The sequence below is a fragment of the Zootoca vivipara genome, chromosome 8 (assembly GCF_963506605.1).
Source record: "Zootoca vivipara chromosome 8, rZooViv1.1, whole genome shotgun sequence".
Classification (NCBI taxonomy): domain Eukaryota; kingdom Metazoa; phylum Chordata; class Lepidosauria; order Squamata; family Lacertidae; genus Zootoca; species Zootoca vivipara.
The window spans coordinates 46,226,199-46,248,709 of NC_083283.1; the positions used below are offsets into that span (position 1 = coordinate 46,226,199).

Sequence of the window (22,511 nt, forward strand, 5' to 3'; positions counted from 1 at the left end):
ATAAAAAATTATCCCAATTTTGAAATGCAGTTCTCGAGCCAAGTAATGAGTGTGAAGTTGCATTATACTAGGGTGGGCTTAAAGGGCACAACAGTCTGGAAGGTATACAAGAATGTTACCATCTTTTCCCAACAAGAACAGAACAGGAACAGGAAAGTCCTGACCACCCTGATACAATTAACTCTAGTGCCACCTAGTGACTAAAACTATATAATGATACTATCCACAAAATCTCTACCCATGGTGAGGCAGGAGCATAGCTGCCAAGTCTCCCGTTTTTTGCGGGAAACCCCCGGATTTTAATTCGTTTCCCGCTGTTATCCCGAATAGGAAAAAAAAATCCCGGAAATCCCCCAGATTTCCTACCTGCCAGGGAGGCTCCATTTCGGGTGCCGCTCTGCCCATTTTCTGGGCACCGGAAGTTGCTTCTACGCATGTCCAGACATGCGTAGAAGCGACTTCCAGTGCCGCGCCGCTGCAGATCTTGCATTTTTCAGTGGGAGACTTGGCAGCTGAGACTTGGCAGGAGAGAAAAAGTGTGCAGTGTTTGGTCCTGTCCTAATCTGTTTCTGAGGAGATACCCAGGAGTGGGAGCTGTAGCATTTAAACAGATCCTAAAAATGGAAAAGGAATAGTGATTGCTCCTCCCGTAATAAAGAAACTATCTCCAAATACAGTATAGTTTGCCTTTGGTTTTGTGTCTTATTTCTCATTTGGGAAGAAGACATGTCTCTTCTATAAACAGCAGTTGTTGCGAAGCAGGGTGGATGTGTGTGGAATTTTACAATGAACCATTTTGAGTTTCAGCCTAAGTTCTAGTAAACTGGCACAGTTTCAATGATGTCATTATAGTTTTTGGCATTTTATATTAACTAAGAAATACACACACACACCAAGCCTTACTGCTTTATCACTAGAATGAATCCAGTAATGTATTCAGTATTGCTGAATACATCTAGCAATGTATTCCTTCCGAATAGCTGCTAATGTAACTACTGTTTGCCTTCATTTTCAGACATTAACGTTATGAAAAATGCTAAGCACAGTTTGCTAATCACTACCCATTGCAAATGAAGATATAAGTAATCTTCCTTAATCAGGTCTTTATGATGTCTCTAGCCCCCCCCTCCCCCCATAAAACATTTATATTACAGATGCCTGGACATATTTTACTATGTAGCCATTTTATTGATTCATAAATAGGGAAGTTATCAGACTTCTGACTGCTTCTCATGGGGGGACTAATTAGATGATTTGATTGTCTGGTTCATCAGAGTAGGAAATACTTAAGTGTCACAGCTGGTCTCAGACTCAATGTCTTGTGCCATGATTTTTAAATGAAAACAATTATATCTTCACTGGGAAAACATTTTATAAATGACTGGACAGTAAAAATGATCTAGGCAACAGATAATATCCTATTGTACTTGCTTAGGGAGACTCAACATCTGTAGTGCCTTTGAATTTATTTACAATGGTTCTTTTTTCCATTTTGGCTCAAAGAGGCTTCATTGCAACAAGGAGCTGCTTAAGAACCAAACACCTAATTAGGTTGCCTGTAAAGACCTAAGGCTGACATTTCAGGAGTAAGAAACAGGCAAGTTCTCCATTTTAACAGAGCCCCCAACATCTGTTACTGATGTAACCTTTCCAAATGGTGTATTTGTTGCTACAAATTGCTGTGCCAATGAGACTTTTAAGGAGACAGGAAAATGACGTCAGTCTATTGAATTGGCTTTACTCGTCTTCCATTCTGTACCATCTCTCTTGACCTCACCAGGTTTTTAAAAGTCCTTTCACAAGCACAGGCAAGGAATGTTGGGTTCAGGAGCACGCTGAGCTTATTTAAAACAATGGCAGTGAAATGTATGGGGAGAGAGAGGCAGAATTATATAACTAACTACAATCCATAACATGTGCTAAGAAGAATCACTTCTCCATAACAGAACGCAAGACACTCCTTCTGTGTTCTCAGCTGACCTCTAACTAGCACATTTGGGTGATAGCACGTTTGGGTGAATCTCCTGCTGGTCTGTGGCAAGGCATAACTAGATACCCCCTACTCGATGCAGGAGCCCCCTCCCCAATGCAGGTGTGTTGCCTACCCATGTTTACAAGTGATTTAAGCTGTCTGATATGACTTTTTGAACAGGCCTGGCCCAGGATACTGTTCCGCTTGAGGCAGAACATCCTGCTACCCCGCTCCCCATAGACACATGCCCATGACCCTGTGCCTTCCTTGCTTCCATTCTGCTGCTGTGCCCTGCATGCAGCTGAGGGAAGCACAGCATGGCAGCAGCCACCATAGCAACCAGGTACAAAGGAGGTGATGGCAAGAAGCATATTCCTCAGGTGTGGCTCTGCCACCTGAAGCAACAATCTCAGCTCACCTCATGGGCAGGCTGCCCTGCATTTGAAATATGTAAAGTAATGCCTAACAAGGACTACTCCCAATCTTAAGACCAGGCATCCCCAAACTGCGGCCCTCCAGATGTTTTGGCCTACAACTCCCATGATCCCTAGCTAAGAGGACCAGTGGTCAGGGATGATGGGAATTGTAGTCCAAAGCATCTGGAGGGCCAAAGTTTGGGGATGCCTGCTTAAGACCATTAAGTCCAGTGTTTTCCTAATGGCCACACTGAGTTTACCCAATGGATATATGCAGATAAGTCACTGCTCTAGGGGACCTCACAGAGCTAGAGCAGGCACGTTGCTATGAGAGTACATTGAAATATTGGTTCATATGGTACAATTTGTTAATTCAATAACTCTCCATGCAGAAACATGGCAGAATCATTTATCCTCCTAGACCAGGAATGGCAAAACTGTGGCCTTCCAGCATAGCTGTCAAGTTTTCCCTTTTCTCACGAGGAAGCCTATTCAGCATAAGGGAATTTCCCTTTAAAAAAGGGAGAACTTGACAGCTATGCCCTCCAGATATTCCATCAATAATCCATGCCATCGTTATCCCCGACTGTTGCCCATTTGAGTCCTGGCTGATGGGAATTGAAGTCCAACATCTGGAAAGCTTCTAGTTTCCCGTCCCTAGGCTGCTGTGGGGCTGCCTTAAGTATTTATTTCTCTAGCACGTCCCAGCCCACAGTTTGGGAAATACTGTTCAGTTGAAAGTCACTTTTAGAGAAAGTCAAGCCTGACTGTGCAAGCAATGCACACAAGTTAAAAGATCTGTAAAATGAGTCATCACCATGAGTCTTCTTTGAACAATGTGAATAAATACTGCATGCCCCCATATCTTCCAGCATTCCATCTATTAATAGTGAGGTAAGATTACTCCTAATTTGTATTTCACATCTATCTCAAAATAATGGTTGAAGGGTGGTGATGAACATAGAGATGTCAAGCCTATCTCCTGAGCATCACAGCAATGTCCTCGGGAGGTTTCCCCCCTACCACAATTTCTGCTATTTATTATCACTGACATTCAGTTAGGCTGCAGGCAATGCAGCTGCAGAAGAAGAACTGACCACACATTAGGTACTTTCTTTTTGCATCCAGTTTAACCTTCTCAAACCAAGGGTTGCTGGCAGATTTCTGTTCAAGCCCAATTCCATCATTTGCCTCCATCAATTTACCTATTCCAAAAATATCTCACAAAAGCATTACCAGTCTTATTTTTGCTTATTAGACTATAAAGATAAGTAAAGGTCATATGCTAATTTGACATTTTAAAATCAAACTCAATCCTTCACTTTCATTTTTAAAGAGTTTGATTATAACATTCATTGAGTTAATCTAAATATGAGATTAGAATATATTCTTACAGGACGTTGTCTTTTCTAATCAGAGACAACCGCAACACCTGTCATAGCCTTAAATTGTTTACTGTCAGGCCCCAGACCTCATTTTCTGTGCCAAGCTGCAGCCGTTAACGTTTAAAGTAATAATTAAAGAGCACATTGGAGCATATGTGTAATGCCTTTTTTCCAGACCAGAAACAGCACCTACCTATCTGCATATAGATGAAAAGCATTCTAGATCAGTGACAAGTGCATAATTCCAGGCTGGTTTAAGCCCCAGAACCTCCTATGGAGACGGTGCCTGGAGAGATTGTGGTCACTGTGCTACTCTCCTGCTGTAAACTAAGCTATACTTTGTCATCCAAATATGGGTTGCTTGCCTTCTCCAGACAAGCCATGAGCTCTAAACCCAAGAACAAACCTTGGCTACAACTCCTAGTTTGGAGTGAGACAAACCATGAGCCACTAAGTTCGGATGACCCACTAAGCTAAACCTCATACTCTTGCACTAAGTTATAGGTTGGCTTAAGTGTTGTGTGTAAACCATGTTACTGTAAAAAATAAATACTATCAGCTGTCACACACTGAATTAGTAACAGTTTGTGGGCTCTGCCTCGAAGACCAGGACATTCATGCCCTGCTGCCTTATTCGTCTTGCTTTAGGGAAGCCAAGGGGCCATCTTTGCAGGCCCATCTATGGGATTCTGTGCCTAAGCATCATTTTAGAACTCAGATAGCATGGCTGGCCCACTTCTTCTTAGGATCTGTGAGCTTCGATGAAGCAGATTGTTTTGATTAGACTACTACTGAAGGTTGCATCGAACCCAGCCTCACTTATGGATTTGGTGGTGCTACTAAGACAAATGAGAGTCCAGGGGATTTTAGGTATGCCTTCAGACCTGAGACGGACATGGAGGACATCAGTACTGAGAGGGCCTCCAATGCTGGGCTTTCTGCTGCACTGGTTGGTTTCATTTCCATGCCTGAAGAGCCTGTCAATAGGCCATCATCAACATTGTGTCACGACAGGTTGGCCAACTATGAAAAGGGCAGCTCGGCAGCGTTGGGACGGGAATGCTGTAGTGGAGGGTCTTTGCTTTGGTATCTGCTGTCAGAAATACCTCTTATCTATATGAAGATTAAAGCAGCAATCCTACACTCACTTACCTGGGAGTAAGCCCTGTTGGAACTCAATGAAACCTGCTTCTGAGTACACATATATTTTGCACTGTTACTTCTCTTTTAGGTTTGCACCATTCCGCAGACTAAACAAAAAGGTGTTGTTTTCGCCTAGTTTATCTCAAAGTACAAAAGGAAAAAGGCAAGTCTTTTAAATACTTTAACTTGAAAAACAAGAAGCCTGTAAATAATGTATCAAGAAAAACATCTCTGAAATTGATTTTTTATTATTAAAGTACAAAAAAATCCAGTCAACTTGTGAACATCCAGAGCTTATTAAAAAATTTAACAGCACGTTGAACAATCCGAAGTTTATTTAATTTGTAGCAGAGTCACATTTATTCTGCACTCTTTTAAATAATGGTTACTCCTTCTTAAGATATACTCCTTTTCTTAGAGTCTTGCATACAAACATATGGTAATTTTTATTAGAGCACCCCCCCCCCAAAGTAAACCCTAAGGGGGAAAGAAAGGAACATAAGCAGTTTATCATTCAAAAAAATATTTAATTATTGCAGTAACCATTTTAAAACATCTTTTTAAGAGCTAATGTCAGAATAAATATTCAGGGAAATTCTGGTCCTGTATATTTGAGAAAGAGGAATCATTAGAATATGGACAGAGACCTAAATCAAGCTGAAGTTAATCTTGATGAAAACCCACAGAAACCAAATAAGCCATGATTATTGCTTTTGTTGTGACAAGAACACTGTTGACTTTGGGCTCTTTACATTCTCTCACACTCTTTGTGTCTCTCTCTCTCTTTCTCAGGACAGACTCTACTGGACAAGGAAGGGATAACATTTCTACCTGCCCTGCCCTGTGACATTTTGTGGGTGGCTGACCTTTATCCTTTTGGCTGTAATACAGATGTATTTGGAGATTTTGTTGTCTTAATTTTTTTTTTATAAATTGCATCCTGTATTTGTGCATGAATCTAAGTTGCCTTAGGGGACAACTTAGGTATAGCAATCATCATTACCATCATCTCCATGAGATAGGATTCAACGTACAGACGCACCTTGGAGCCCAACTGCAAAGGGCATGGCTAATTTTTGAAGGCTGCTGTTTATATGGTGGCTCAAACAACGAAAACTCCAGAAGATGATTGCAAAAGTCACCCAACCACAGCAGAGAACATATATGATGAACCCGGGAGCAAATTATATACCTGAAGGCATCACTGTTATGCTCATCACACAGATTTCAAAAACACCATGCAGACTTACAGTTAATTCATACTGCTTCCCATTGATGTCAAGGACAAAATCTAGAGCGCTCGCAAGAACCCCAGCCTACAGTTACTTGTCACTTTTGTTCTGGAATGCAGTGAAGTAATCTATGTGCTGGAATTTGAGAACTTCATTGCCCCAGCTGGTCCATCCAGGCTGCAAATTCCGAGCAAACAGCTCCATACATTCCACATCCAGTTTGGTATATCCTTTTAGGATCTCTGGGGAGGAAAAATCATGAGATTGATTTTTTAAAAATTAAAAAAAAAACACCTCTGTTTCTTCAACTTCCTCAAAGCTGTTGGAAGGTGGGGGTGGGGAAGAATGTTTCAATGAGAGAGAGAGAGAGAGAGAGAGAGAGAGAGAGAGAGAGAGCGCAAATTAATTTTAAGGATCTCATCAGCCAGCTTTACTATTTATAGCCAGAAAGGAATATGAAATAAACGACCTTGAGAGTATGAACAATACTGTCAAAGCTTCCAGTCACTCTAATTTATCAGTATTCATTTGGAGACAGGGAATGAGAGCTTCAGCACCGCCATAGTATTTTCAGAATTGTCACCATAACATCTCTCAAATGGGAGTGCTTTTTTTGAGGGGGGGGGGCAAACAACAACACTTGGACAGCTATATTCAATGTGTTTTAAAATTTATTCATTAAAAACTTAAGCTTGGAAACAGAAACTTAAAAGGAGTAGACACATCAGGCACCAATTGATTTCACTGGTTAATATACAGGTGAAACTCGGAAAATTAGATTATCGTCGAAAAGTGCATTTATTTCAGTAATGCAATTTAAAACGTGAAACCAATATATGAGATAGATGCATGACATGCAAAGCAAGAATATGTCAAGCCTTTATTTGTTGTAATTGTAATTATTTGTCGTTAGGCGGGTCAATTATAAATGGAATGTAATTAATGAAATGTAATAGTGATGTTTATTTTTGTTTATTTTTGTATTATTGTAACTATTTGTTTTATTACTGTGGAATTTCCAAAAGAAAGCAAAAAATAATAAGTTGCATTACTGAAATAAATGCACTTTTTGATGATGTTCTAATTTTCCAAGTTTCACCTGTATTCCCTCGGTTTACAGCCCAATCCTATTAATGCTTACCCAGAAGCCTCACTCATTTCAATGGTACTTATTCCCAGCATGTGCAAGATTGAAACCACAGATTTGCAAGCTTAGTAGCTTGCAGTAGTTTTGTTGTGGGGCATATCTCTTCTTAAGCCATTCCGATTCTTGTGCTTTCCTTCCGAGGATCCCTGGAGACTGTAGTTTATTAAGCATGCTGCAGATCATTACCTCCTTCACAGAACTCCACTTCCTTGGAATTTGTTAGGAGGAAGCTACTATCTAAAGCAGTTTTGTACTTAAGACACACACTTAAGATGCTGCACAGAGCAATCCTATATTCGCATTATGAACTGGAGACATGCCTCTGCTATACTCGCAAGACAGCAGAACTTTGTTATAGGATTGCACCTAAATAACCGATTAACTGTTTATATAGTGATTTGTGTGGGTGGAATCCAATGCTATGTGAGTGAAATCTCACTTACGAAGCAAGGGCCCTCCTTCCCCTGCACCCCACAAAATCTGCACTATACTATCAGGTGTTATTATCCCTCTTCATTAACATTCAGCACAGTCAGGACAGACCAACATTTCCTCTCCTTGCTTAGTGGAGACACAGCACCATTCAGGAATACAGACATATCTGAAAACATGATGACAGAAATGCTAAAAGGCTTGGAAACAAAATGAAGGTTCATTTGATTCTCCCCAAACCGAGCGCCCCTAAAAAACACCATCAATCATTTATCAATGAAGGTCCTATCCATAAAGGTCAATAAAGGTATGTTCCTCTCTCCCTCCCTCCCTCCCTTCCTTTACATTTCACAGTCAATCCTATTCTTCTGTTTCTAAAATTTTATCTGCAACTTTAACAGCTGCACAGTAGACAAAAATTCAGCTGCTGCATTTTTCTCCACCAATGACTCTCCTTAGCAACCTGCTTGAATTTCAGCCTGTTTTACAGCTGTTGTATGTCCTTGCTAACATTTTGAGTTCAACTGTTTCAAAATAATAAAAAAATTACCATCCAGATTAACTACAAATGGTTTCATATGTACATTAACGCCAGTCCACATGTTCTGAATCTGGTCCTCTCTGCCTACCTCGTTTTCATAATTTCTGGAAAACTTAACTAGAAATGAATGAAATAATAATATACAAGAAGTTAGAATGCATGTCTGGAATAACAAGCTTTTTTGTTGCCACAGGCACACCTAGGGTCCATTGAGCTCTTGGTAAGGAGCTGTATTGCTCTCTGCCTGGAAGTCACTCCAAGGACCCTTTCCATCCTCTCCTATAGCACCACCAGCAGCATTTTTTTCTGCTGGAGATCCCAGCGAATTCCTTCTATGGGCAAGCAGGTGCTAAGCTCGGGGGGGGGGGGGAAACGCTGTCGCCAGGTGTCACAGGAGAACTTCCAATGCCTGATAGGGGATTTTTGAGGGGGTTGGGTCTGTGCCCCTAGCGGGGGCCACTTTTACCACCCCCTAGGTTCGCCTCTGTTTGTTGCAAATGTTAGCCTTACCCATCACAGAATTAACTGCTTACAAAAGATGGGTAGTGGGAAAATTCCCCCATGTTTCACCCTAAATTTCCACTGAAAGGGCAGTCAGGAAAAGCTCTAGTGGGTGCTAACTTTGGCACTGTCTTGTGCCCCCCCCCCAACTCTCTCTTCTAGATGCCTCCACCAGATTTTGTTTCTCGCTTCCCTTCAGACTCCTCCACTTTTATCTGCACAAACAGAGCATTTAATCTCCTTTGCTACCAATGCTGTAACAACACAGAAACTATGAAACTGTGTTAAGATGTTATTGTTGAAGTTTGCTTCTTCGCATAAAATGTCACCGTTGCCGGAAAAGGGAATCTCTTCAGCAGGAAGGTGAGACAATTTAATAAAAATTTAACATTTGCACAAGTCTTAGCTGGTTTAGAAGAGCCTTGCACATAATAATTTAAGATGTGGCTGCTCAACCTCTGCTATGTGTTACTGATCATGCTTCACTCTTCACCTAAAGTGAATTGAAGGAGAAGACTGGCATCTTTTACAGCTTTGGAATACAAGTATACTTTCACAGTTTGAAGACAGATACATTTAATGAACTACAGATTCAATAAGATGTGCATATGAAAAGGCAACTAAATAACTTGTTAAACCAATTAATGTTATTTCAGAACAGTGATGTTTTGGCCATTTTTGTTAGCATCTTACAGTCTTTCAATTAAAACATTTATATCCCATCTTCCCAATGTAAAACTAATGGTTAGAGCAGAGGACAGATTCAAAATAATTACTGACACATTATAAACTACTTATATTTCCAAATACTGGGTTTTATCCAATTTAGCCTTACTGAAAGAAGACCCAGTGAAATCAGTAGACGTAACTAACATAAACTCACTAATTTCAGTGGGTCTGCTTTGAGTAACTTATTTGGATACAACCCTCTATGTTGTGAAACCTCTGGAAAGAAGGAAGACTAAAGGATAAAGCAGGGTTCAGCAACCTTTTTCAGCCGTGGTCCGGTCCCCCATGTTGCTAATGCGATAAACAAACCAGCAAACCTTGGGTTCCTATTATTGCTGAACCGGGTGTTATGGTTTGTAGGTCCCCAGCAATAATTGATCCATAAGCCAATAATAAAACCCTGTCTTAATGCTACTTATAATAGTATTTATATACTACTGCTCATAAAAAGCCCACCATGCACTTTACAATAGTCACACATAAAACCATACAGTATGAACCATATGTAAGTTGAAATCAGCTAACTATTACCGTATGTCCAAACATACCCACTATATGTAACAAGCGCTCGGTCTTGCTTGGTTTTAGCAGATAGAGCAAAGCAAAGGCAAGACCAGCTGAACTAGCTCTTCATTTCTACTGAAATGAGCTCGCTGGTGGGGGCTCTTCTTACAAGACAGACAACTAATATGGGACCTTGCAAATCAATGTAGGCAGTAATCCAAGCCATGTCTACTCAGAAGTAAGTCCCATTGAATTCAATGGGGCTCACTCCTAGATAAACGGAGTTGATGTGGGGTGATGCCTTCATGCATAGCTTCCTGGATTAACTGAGCTGCACACATGCAGCGAGGGGGGAAAGTATGTGATCCCCTGCTAAATTTGTCCGTTTCCCCTCTGACGAAGAAATGACCAGTCCATAATTTTAATGGTAGGTTTATTGTAACTGTGAGAGACAGAACAAGAACAAGAACAACAACAACAACAACAGGAAAAACCCCAGAAACCCAGAATACAAAAGTCAGAGATTGATGTGCTTTATAATGAGTGAAATAAGTATTTGATCCCCTATCAACCAGCAAGATGGCAGGCTACCTGGTATCCTCACTGTATGTAATGAGCTGAGATTAGAAGCACCTGCTGTAAGGGAGAGGTCTTATCTGTAATCCCATCTTGTTACAGTACCTTACAAAAGACCCCTATCAACAGAAGCAATCAATCCAGCAGATTCCAAAGTAGCCACCATGACCAAGACCAAAGAGCTGTCCAAGGATGTCAGGGACAAGATTGTAGACCTGCACAAGGCTGAACTGGGCTACAAGACTATTGCCAAGCAGCTTGGTGAGAAGGTGACAACAGTTGGTGCAATAATTCGCAAATGGAAGAAACACAAAATAACTGTCAACCTCCCTCGGTCCATGCAAGATCTCATCTCGTGGAGTTGCGATGATCAGGAGAACGGTGATGAAGCAGCCCAGAACTACAAGGGGGGAACTTGGTCAATGATCTCAGGGCGGCTGGGACCATAGTCACCATGAAAACAGTTGGTAACACACTACACCGTGAAGGACTGAGATCATGCAGAGCCCGCAAGGTCCCCTTGCTCAAGACAGCACATGTACAGGCCCGTCTGCAGTTTCCCAATGCACATCTGAATGACCCAGAGGAGAACTGGGTGAAAGTGCTGTGGTCAGATGAGACCAAAGTCGAGCTCTTTGGCATCAACTCAAGTCGCCGTGTTTGGAGGAGGAGGAATGCTGCCTACGACCCCAAGAACACCACCCCCACCGTCAAACATGGAAGGGGACATATTATGCTTTGGGGGTGTTTTACTTTTTCCCATCACTGTAGACCACTAACCAGTGCAACCAAAAATGGAAGTTCAAAGGTGCATTTCTTATTTTTATCTGAGTCCCTGACAGGGGAAAAGGCAGGGTATAAATAAATATATGACACAAATGATATTTGGATGGCATGGGGGGTATTAAGAAAGATCTTGCTATCTGTCATATTATAAACAAAAGTTCTGCAAGTGGGCAGTCAAAAACAGTGAGTGAAAGGGATTGAGCAAATGGTAGGTGGAGGCTTCATATTCATTTTCCTCTACCTCCCCATATTCCTCTCAAAAAGCATTGTTGCTGCCTCTACAAGCTCAGTAAGTAACTTCCTTGACTCAAAGTGAACTTGCTTGCTATGACGACGATAAAAGTTTCAGTCTTTCAAAGTAGCCACCCAAGGTCCAGGTTAGTAGAAGCACAGGTATGAATCAGCACCTTTAATTATATCAGAGGAATTTTATAACCAAAGAATATCTACCTGAATTCCTCAAACTGGCAGCAACATGCATGCTACAGTGCTCTAGCTGGAACACAAATGCAGCATGCTAAGAAATGCACTGGGTTGGATCCCAACCCTCCGTAACAGCTTCCCAGAGGGCACAAAGAAGGCAATTAGCTAAAATTGCCTCTCCCTCCCCTCACTTCCTTTAGCAGGAATATCCCTTGAATGTACAGGAACTCTGCATTCAACCAATCAACTGCAATCTACCGGCTATTCACCTCTTCAAGATCAAGGTTATTTCTAAAGTGGTTATGCTAGTTGTAAAGCCAAGTATGAAAGACGAAACCTGTCCCACTTAAAATGCCTTATTTGTGCCTAACTGAATCCACAATTAGAACCCAATGAAAATATCAAAATTTTCAGTAAGTTTTTAACCTCAGTTGTTCGTTGTTGATGGTCAGAAACTAACAATACAAACAAATGAGCAGAGGTACTCAAGCCATTAACCCGTCTCAAAGGTATCAATAGTTGAAAATATCAAAAATGTTTAGCTTTATAGAACTATTTCAGGAACATACCTGTCAGAGGTGGTTTGTGTGAATGAAGGTTGCAAGGTACACTCACAATTAATTTCTGATCAGGAATTTGAGGCATGTCATCTTCTGAAATCCTATTGTATAGATCAAAACAAAATAAATGGTGAGAGCACAAATGAGAATATCTTGCTAAAGATCCAAACCTTCATTGGTCCCTTTCCCCCTCTAAACAGAATAATTATAATATGAAAAAGTCATTCTCTCACTGTCATACTAGCCTCTGGGAAGCTAAATATCTAAATGCTGAGTGCATTTGTTTTCTTGAAAGATAAAGGGCAGCTTATGAAATTTCTTAAGCTTCTTCAAAAACCAAGCCAATAAAGAAATATGACAAGAAGACAAATATAGTGCAGCCAATATATGTTTCAACTGTAGAATATTGTTTGCCCTTAACAAAACAGATCTATATTTAATACAGGTGGTCTACTTGGCAGCAGAATCCAATAGCTCTGCAGGGCTAACATGGATGACATGGAGAAGATCTGGTTTGGGCTAGCCAAAGAAGGAAGATGTGGAGTTACCCACTTCATATAATATCACTAGGAGAATTCCTGTTTCGGCAAGACTTTCCTGTATAGGTTAATGTTTGCTATTTTAACCACATACATAAAAGTCCAAGCAGCTGTACTAAATCACCAATTCAAAACCTCTTCAAAGAGACTTCGGCAAGGGACCAAAGAATTATGAAAGTAGTTCTGCAAGCCCAAAGAGGCTTTAACCTTGCTTATAGCAGGCACTACACTACACTTCCTTATAGCAGGCACTACATTGAAAGTTATGTGGAGGTTGTGCTATGGCGTGGCGATTGCCTGTTGAAAGAAAGAAGGTAAGAAAAAGGAAATATTCCACTGGGGTTGCATAAGCCCCTCACATTAGGCTAAGTGGCTCTTTGGATCCCAGCCCCAATATTCACATAAACCGATTACACTTTGCTAAAGGGGAAGAGACACCGTTGCTTTGGGATCCCCCTCCTCCTATTCCAATTCCAGTGCTCAAGGCAGCTAATGATCTTGGCTCTGCAATGACATCCCACCCATTTTCGTGATAATTGGTCATCAGTTAAAGGCATCTGCTTCCAAGATTTCCCAGTGTCATATCTTGAGAAATTGAATTTCACAGCACTGTAAGAAACAGACAACTAAATATCTAAAGTGAATAGCAGAAAGAGTCTGGTGTATTTTACAGCTTTCTTGAAAGCTAGTCTTTCAAGGGAATTGGAGTACAAGCATACTTCAGTCTTCATATCATTTTGTTAAAAAGGCCATTGTGCCCTCCGTTGAACCGCAGCTGAGCATTCCTAATGAATGCCTTATAATAATAATTCCCATTAATAATATAGAGAAATCAATGGACTCATACCTTAATGGCACATCTGTATTTCGCTGGACTCTTCCCAATACAAGAACTTCATAAGGCTTCTTGTGAAAAGAGTCTAATGGAAATACAAACTCTCCAGACCTTGTAATCTGATAGAAAGGAATTGGAAATCAATGCTGCAATTTACAAATCAATGTTACAATATTTTATTTTCTATTCATCTATCCTAAGGATGTTTTCTCATTATACCCAAATCCAGTTCAGAGATGGGTAGTCTTCAGGCTTGTATAATCCACTTTCTTTTTCATTTACACCCTGAAGTCTATCAATGGTGGCTTGGGGGTAGACCACTGAACCCAATGAGCCTTAACACTGCTGTGGCTACATAGAGAATTATAAATCCTCATCTGAATTACTTCAGATCAAGGATTCCAATGTCAAATTCGAAATATGATCAGCAGGGCAGCCCAAGACTGGTCAAAGCAAAGTAGGTTTCCAAAGCCGTTTGGGGGGAAATGGAAAAACCTGTCCCGTCGCCCCATTTTCCAGGTTTTTTTTCCAGGCCTTCCCATCTCTACTTATGGGGGAAATAGTGAAATAAATTGACAGATTAAAAATATTTTGATTTAAGAAAAAAAGAAGCAACATCAGATTAACCAGGAAGATTTTTTGAAAAAAGTGGGGGGGGGGAGAAAAGGCTATTTACAAATTCTTCCCAGGAAGGATTGCCTCCTTCTGCTACTTGCTCAACAAAAAATAATGTTTCCTCCCTTTTTTCATACATGTACAAATGTAAATGATTAGAACTTATGCTGTTAACATAGTAAGGCTGCAATCCTATATAGACCTGGGAGTAAGCCCGATTGAAGTCAGTGGGACTTACTACTGAGTAGATATGTATAGGATTGTGCTGAGCAAGTTCCTTAATTGGGTGTCATCCCTAACCGTAACTTCCCTTGGGAGATTATATATATATATATATATATATATATATATATATATATATATGCATACATTAGAAAAATTTGCTTCAAAAATGTTAATATTCAAATAATTTAAATGCTACCCATAAAAACAGTTATTGGGAAATAATTTTAAAACTAAACATATATAAAAGTAAGCCCAAATCTTCCAGCAAACTTACTTTCACCCAGAACCACTCCGCTACTCCATGCACAGACCAGTGGGGATAGAGTTCATTCTTCACAAAACATAAATGCTTCTGTCGGTTAGTCACCCAAGTGACCACAAGACAACCTGGGGCTGCCAGCGCTGGCACAGGAATTTGCTTGATTTGCCAATGGGACAAGTAATTGTACCTACACATGAATAAAGTCAGAAAGTCTGAGCTGGACCAAAGCTAGAAAGGAAAAAAAGCAGGCCTTTACAAAGCAATGGCAATCTTTTGCAAACTTTTTTCCAATACTAACAACATTTAGATAGATTAAAACTGAGCCAAGAGTGACATCCAGTGGTGAAATCTGTTTCCACTGGGTGAAACAATAAATATCCCCCCATTTCCAAATTACGGTATGTTATGAATAGAAACTGAACTTAGGGCCATTAAAAGTTACATATTACATTAAAGCAATTCTCTGCAATGCAGAATATCTAATACTTTATTTTCCCCCACTTTAATCTACAGCAGAGTCATACAGTATTTAAAAGCGAGTGGACTTAAAACTGTCAGGGGTCCCTTTACCTTTTTAATTAAGTTAAACAATGGAATTTGCTACCACCAGATGTGGTGATGGCCACAAACTTTAAAAGGAAATTACAATAATTCATAGAAGATCATGTTAGCAATAGTACTGATAGCTATATGCTACCTGAAGTATTAGGGTTATCAGTTGCTGTGGTTTACAGGATGCTGGCCTAGATGGGCTTTTGCTCTGATTCTGCAATGCTCTTCTTCTAGAATTAAAACTGCAGTAATACAAATTTGCACTAATTCAAGTAGAAAAATACTGACATGAAAATCTACGACTTCGTATTAGTGAAATGCCCATCACCCAGATATCTGTCTTTTTTTGGACTGCATTTTAAAGAGGCATGCCTGGTGATCACCTGAGAATCCATCTGGGTGGGTAGACAATTGCAGCCAGAATTATAGACAAAAAGGAAAAGTGATATGCCTCCATGCCTAAGATCTGAACCCTGAGCTTATTTCGATGAATTTGAAATCAGTTAAAAATCAAGCTTACCAATTTCTATAGGCTCAGGCATGCCTCACTCTGCACAGGACCAAATCGTACATTAAATATACATAAACTTTTTATTTTCTTGGAAGCAGTCTCCCCTGATAATTGTTGGGGTATTTGTCCCTGTCTGGTTAACAAGGGGGGGGGGGGAAACCCCACCCCAAGGTAGTATATAAGCTCACAGTGCTGTTATGCTATTCTACGACAACTCTTCCTTCTATTCCTCCCATTCCAGAAGTAACACTTCTTTTCTACTTCTAATGTGAACTTCCTCCATTCATCCCTCCCATGTTGTATCCCAGAATATGATACAAACATTTCCCTTCCTGTCTAGCAAACGGCAGTGGAATCAGAATCCTCCTACGATAGTGGAAACATGTTGCTTTACTAGTCTCAACGCATTGCTTATTTTAAAAGGAATGTACAGCTCTTGACCAGCTTCCCTGTCGGACACTAAGGCCATCCCACCTAGCAGCTTTTGTAAAATATGAATTAATTAGAAGCAAACCAGAGTAGCTTTAACTTCTGAAACGCTCTGCAGGCACAGAAACCATTCATTTTGATTAACCTTGAAATAACAGAGCTCAGAGAGGTATATTGCTCAGAAGTTAATATTTTCAATAATGAAGTATCCTCATTAAGGGGGAGGGATGTTCAGTGTTGTAATCTCATTCCCCAACCCCAGTAGAACTATATTTTCACCTTAGAAAACTATCAAACCAGGTTCCCTACTGCCTCATGTAACTTTCATATTAATTCAGTTTAATTGAAGTTCTACTGACATAAAATTGCAGTTATCCACTGGAGAATTAGATGCATGTATTCTAATGTAGTAATCTGAGTTTACAGAACAGAACCCATTACATTTGAGAAAATCAACCAGAAAAAGAGAAATGAAACAAAGCAACAAATGTGCTAAAATGCCTTTAGTTGCCACCCCCACCCCTCAAGCCTGAACAGTAGATTCTGGCCGCAGTCCCCTATATTCACTTACCTGGGAGTAAATACTTAATGGAACTTATTTCTGAATAGACATGTCCCCTGTTGTAAACAACTCTTAATTGCACTAGTAAAGTCAGAAATTGTCATTCCACATACACCATTAATATCTAAAATAGAGCTGTTTTAATATGTATGTTTAATAAAATATAAGTTTTAGAAGGTAAAAGGCTACCTGTTACTTCTTTTAACAGACTTGTTCTCCCATGGTGGATCTATTATAATTATGCCAAACTTTTTTTTATCTAGAAAACAAAGCAACAAGAATGCACATTTTTCAGTACAGCATTTCAAATTATGTCTATTTTCATTTTATTTTTTGCAATAAAACTAAGTTGCTCACCCAGTTTTAATAAACAATTTTCATACTTTTTAAAAGAACATGGAAATGTGATGTTTTGTCTTTGAAAGTGGTAATGCTACCCTGCTCTGATTACAAATAAAGATATAAACATACTTCTGATCAAACTGAAGCAGCCCCATTTCACGTTCATTCAAACAAATAGGCAGTCATGTCAGTTCCAAAACTAGCATAAAATGCTTCTCGTTTATTAATAGATGTTTCTGTTCCACAAAGGATGTATTAGCCTCTAAATTTTCTAATACTTCGGACTATGCATGCTAGAAATCGAATAACAGGTGAAAATGAATGACTCCCATATAGTATGAATATGTGTTTGTAACAATTACTGATGCTCAAGCATTTCTGCTAATAAGTGTTCTTTAAATTCCTTCCAAAATCTACACAATTTGCTCTGTCAATATATTAATGAAACATTGGACCAAAAGTGGGTAATTTTGCTTGGAAATGTACTTACAGTCCAAGAGCGGCTGCATAACAGAAATATCAGATAAAAGGAAAGCACTTTTGGGAGGAAATAGGTACTTCTGTCCCATTAATGTTATTATCTTTGCATAGTTTGTGGTGTTTTCTGTAATACGGGAAACCTGAACTTGTTCTGGAACACAGGAGTCCTCACTTATCATGCATACAGCTCTTTGTTCTGTTTCATTCGCTGAAGGAAACTGTTTTGCCATCTCACATAATTCAGATAAACTACTGTGTTCTATAACAGGAGTCTTGGCACAAATCTGTTTTGAAGAGCTAGGCTGGAGGAAACCACTTCTAAGCCCCTCCTGGACTAAACTCCTGGTACCATCCAAAATCAAGCCACTGATCTGTGCAGCAAAGAAAAATGGAAAAAAAGAGAGAAAATATCTGAGACGGGTTGTCCATAGAAAAATTACAATTCCACACAGACATATCCACAGACATGCAAATCTTCAGCCTGTGAACAGGATTATCTGAATGAATGACTGAACAGTCCACGCTATAAATCATTCTGACAGTTTTGCATTTTAAATATAAAGCCAAGGAAAGTGCCATTCTAAAACACTGGCATTCATTATCCTACTTTAAATACTGAAATAGTGCTATTTATAGTTCAACTTGCAGCTCTTAGCATAGTGAGCTATCAGTTAATAGTATATGCATATTTAATCATAGAAGTGTGCATTTGAGGTTACTCAAACAAGCAACTCCTCCATCACAATTATTTCTCCAACTTACCTTTAAATGGTATTCTAAAGCATCACGCTCACCATGGTTAAGTTCACTGCTTCTTTTTCGTTTCTAAAGTTAACAACATGCACAAACATCAGCACCTCTATCATTTAAAAATACTGCCATACTCTATGCTTCTTTATACTTAAAAAGATAAAGGTAGATTCTGTGATACTTCTTGCACTCTAGAACTTGATAGAAAGAAATAACCAAAGCCTTGCTGCTATCATGCCCCCAAAGTGATAACACTTTAGCGCTGTCAAAGACAGACATATTATAAGCACACCATGTTAAATAATGTTGCTAATTAGTCGACTCTCTGGAATCAAAGAACCTACATGGTAGTTCAAGTCTAAGACAGATGTTAATTTTATTTATGTTACTCCAAGTAACTAGTGACTATTATAATGGAACTGAAGGAAATGGGACTGTAAATATTTTACGAGGGACGGAGCCTTCGGTTCATTAAAGTACCGTAATCAAACATCAACATGTGCTTATACCCGTGTTTCTCATATTATAAGACACATCTTATATTTATTTTTTCCTCAAAAAAACACACTATGGCTTATTTTCAAGGGATGTCTTATTTTTTTCCTCCTCCTCCTACCGCGGTCGGCATTGCTGCTGCGCCTATCACTATGTCTTATTTTCGGGGTATGGCTTATATTCCTTGAATGCTTAAAAATCCTGCTATGGCTTATTTTATGGGTATGTCTTAAAATATGAGAAACAGGGTAGGAACTTGTGACATATTACAAAGGAGGAAATATTTATGCATCTATAGAGAGGGTTCAACATGTGTGTTTAAAGGTGATCATTGGGCTACAAAAGCAGTATGTAAAATGTTCACACTAAATTAGGGGGTTATGTTTCCCTTTGTAAAACAGTGACAAACAGAACTCTGTTTCATAGGAAGATACTTTGCAGCAATTCCTCTATACTGTACCTTTTTGGCTTTAGCAGTATAGTAAGAGCCATTCGTCTTGACTCTTTCTTGCTGTTCTGATCCGCCATTTCCTTGACCAGCCTCAGATCCCTTTTGCTGGAGTTCCATTTGATTGCTTGCAACTCCATGTGGCTTCAGCACATTAAAAAATTCTTCCCGAAAAACGTATGTATTCTTTACCATTAGACTTGCTTTTTCTTCTGGGGCCTTGATCTCATCAATAGAATCTTTTCTGCAAGAATTTTTAGCATCTAGGCTTACAGCCTCAATGAGAGCCCCATCTGAGGAAGCAGCAGTAGCAGGATCATCAACAAAGGCCAAGCCAGAATGATCATGGGAATGGCATAGCTGGTAGTTAGCTTTGTTTATGAAGGAGAGGTGGTCCAGTAGCCACCCAGCTGATAGATGACAAACAACAGACATTTTCTGCTTTACCTACTGTTTTTGAGTGTACAGTACTGTTCTTCCAAGTGGATTCAACAAAAATGAATAAATCAGTATCTCTGAAAAGTAAAAAAAGTAACCTGTTTATAAGTATTGCAATTTATTATTTTTTTTGGGGGGGGGAGGGGGGTTGAACCAAAAATACCAATATTCTAACAGCATAATTCTATGGAAGTTTACCTGGCAGTAAGTCCCCCTGTATCCAATGAGTCCTAAATGTACTTAGGACTACAGCCAAAGACAGATAAACTTCTTCCAGTATACAGTGTTAAATTATTCAAAGACTTTGGTTTTAAATTCTTTACAAGATTGTAGTTTGATTACAGCAATATAAGTTATTAAATTATAGATAGCAGTGGTATACATTTTATTGCTTCTAAGTGCAACACTGTTACTTAGCCCTTGTTACACAGTTTGTATAACTGTAAATGTAAAGGTAAAGGGGACCGCTGACCATTAGGTCCAGTCGTGACCGACTCTGGGGTTGCAGTGCTCATCTCACGTTATTGGCCAAGGGAGCCGGCGTACAGCTTCCAGGACATGTGGCCAGCATGACAAAGCTGCTTCTGGCGAACCAGAGCAGCACATGGAAACACCGTTTACCTTCCCGCTGTAGCGGTACTTATTTATCTACTTGCACTTTGACATGCTTTCAAACTGCTAGGTTGGCAGGAACTGGGACCGAGCAATAGGAGCTCACCCCGTCGCGGGGATTCGAACCACCGACCTTCTGATCGGCAAGCCCTAGGCTCAGTGGTTTAACCCACAGCGCCACCCGCGTCCCTTCCACATTATTTAAATTTCTGCCTCCTAATGGGATTGCCCAGGCATTACTTGGGTTTTCTACTCAGGTGAGCTTGGAATGGGGTCTGCAGCTCATGAAATTTGCTCTTTTCACCATGGATCGAGAATAATTAACAGTAAAATCCCATAGTGATTTGAAAGGGTTGCCTCACTACCTTGAATATGCAAGAGAGAATGTAATTCTGAGACTAAATCATGTTCTCAACCCATGTAATACAGTGATACCTCTACTTACGAATAACTCTACTTACGAATAATTCTACTTACGAATGGAGCTCTGTCCGCCATCTTGGATGCTGTTTAGATAGGGTTGTTTCTACTTACGATTTTTTTTCTCCCAATGCATTCCTATGGAATTTGACTTACAAATTTTTTCGACTTACGAATGTGCGTTTGGAACGCATTAAATTCGTAAGTACCGGTAGAGGTACCACTGTACATTTGTTTATATCACTAGTTGATGCTCCAATCATAATTGCACCGACTTAAAAGCAATTTAAGTTGCTCGGTCCCAGATCCTGCCAACCTAGCAGTTCGAAAGCACGTCAAAGTGCAAGTAGATAAATAGGTACTGCTCCAAGCGGGAAGGTAAACGGCGTTTTCGTGTGCTGCTCTGGTTCGCCAGAAGCGGCTTTGTCATGCTGGCCACATGACCTGGAAGCTGTACGCCGGCTCCCTCAGCCAATAACGCGAGATGAGCGTGCAACCCCAGAGTCGGTCACGACTGGACCTAATGGTCAGGGGTCCCTTTACCTTTTTAAAAGCAACTATAATTGAAATTAACAGAAGTAAATTGTTTATCGCTTGGATGCCAATTATGTTTAAAAGCCACTGGAGAATGTACCTCATTTATCCAGCTTTATTGCTTTAAGTAAATTTCAAGTTTTTAACCATTTCAGCAAATCGTACTTAAAAGTCAACTTTGTATTCGTAGAAAAAAATGTTCCAAGCTTTTTATGCAACACATTATGCACTATTATGGCAGCAACAATGTGCAAATCTAGTCTGAGAGCAGCACATCATGTTACAAACTCTGACACCTATTTTAGAATAGCTGGAAATGTACATGAAATTTAAACTTAAGCTTTTGCGGGCCTTTCCAGATACCAAAAAACTCCTTGCTCTTTTTCCTGCAAAAGTATTCCCCTCTGGAAGTTGTCCAAAACAAGTCATTCAGACTGCCCCAATACCTTTAAGCAAACTTATCCTTAGCACTTACAAGAATACATTTTAAGGTGTTCTAGTTAACTGCAGTCATCTGTAGCACAGGCAAAGTAAAACTTTCAATGAGGTTGAAAATAGCTTTACTGAAGGACAGAAGGGAAGATATCTGTGACAATTTCACTCTTAACGCACTTTCGAGGGCTTAGATTTTAGAGAGACTAATATACATTATCTTATTCTAATCCCTACCATAAGGTAGAACAGCATTACTGTCACCATTTCGAGAGTGACTTGTCCATGACTGCCTAGCGAGTTCGTGGCTGAGGAGCGATCTGTGGGTGGGAGCTCGTGCAAGAAACCTACAAATACGTTTACAGTACTAGGAAGCCAAATCGCATTGAGCTCAACAGTTTACTTCCGGAAACGAGCGCATTAAAGTCAGAGAGGTCATCAGAGAAGCGCAGCAACCCCACCCACGCCTCCCTGCCACGGCTACAACTCCAGCGCCACAGGGGAGCCCACGACGGACAACAGCACAGCCATGAAACTTCTCTCCCCTGGGCGCAGCCACCTTGTCGTACGTAAGGCACGGTCACGTGATTAGAGAGCTGCCGCAGATAACCATAGAGATGAAAATGTACTTACTGTACTGTACTATACGACCATTGCGATCATTTAGCCCGAGAAGAGCGGCT

The 22,511-nt window shown here is 40.0% G+C and overlaps 1 protein-coding gene across 2 annotated transcripts; it reads right to left on the reverse strand.

The window, feature by feature from the left end:
• Positions 1-4,833: 4,833 nt before the first annotated feature.
• On the reverse strand, positions 4,834-22,511 carry METTL4 (methyltransferase 4, N6-adenosine). 2 transcript variants are annotated; one of them, XM_035126130.2, is made up of 9 exons: positions 22,462-22,511; positions 19,405-19,907; positions 18,462-18,524; positions 17,710-18,070; positions 17,067-17,136; positions 14,836-15,010; positions 13,734-13,840; positions 12,357-12,448; positions 4,834-6,390 (listed from the first exon to the last, which is right to left on the reverse strand). In XM_035126130.2, the coding sequence occupies exons 2-9, from the start codon at positions 19,825-19,827 to the stop codon at positions 6,239-6,241; spliced, it is 1,443 nt and encodes a 480-aa protein (XP_034982021.2). In that variant the 5' UTR covers positions 19,828-19,907; positions 22,462-22,511; the 3' UTR covers positions 4,834-6,238. The 2 variants fall into 2 exon arrangements, with proteins under 2 accessions (XP_034982021.2, XP_034982020.2); XM_035126129.2 differs by lacking the exon at positions 22,462-22,511 and adding an exon at positions 22,066-22,399.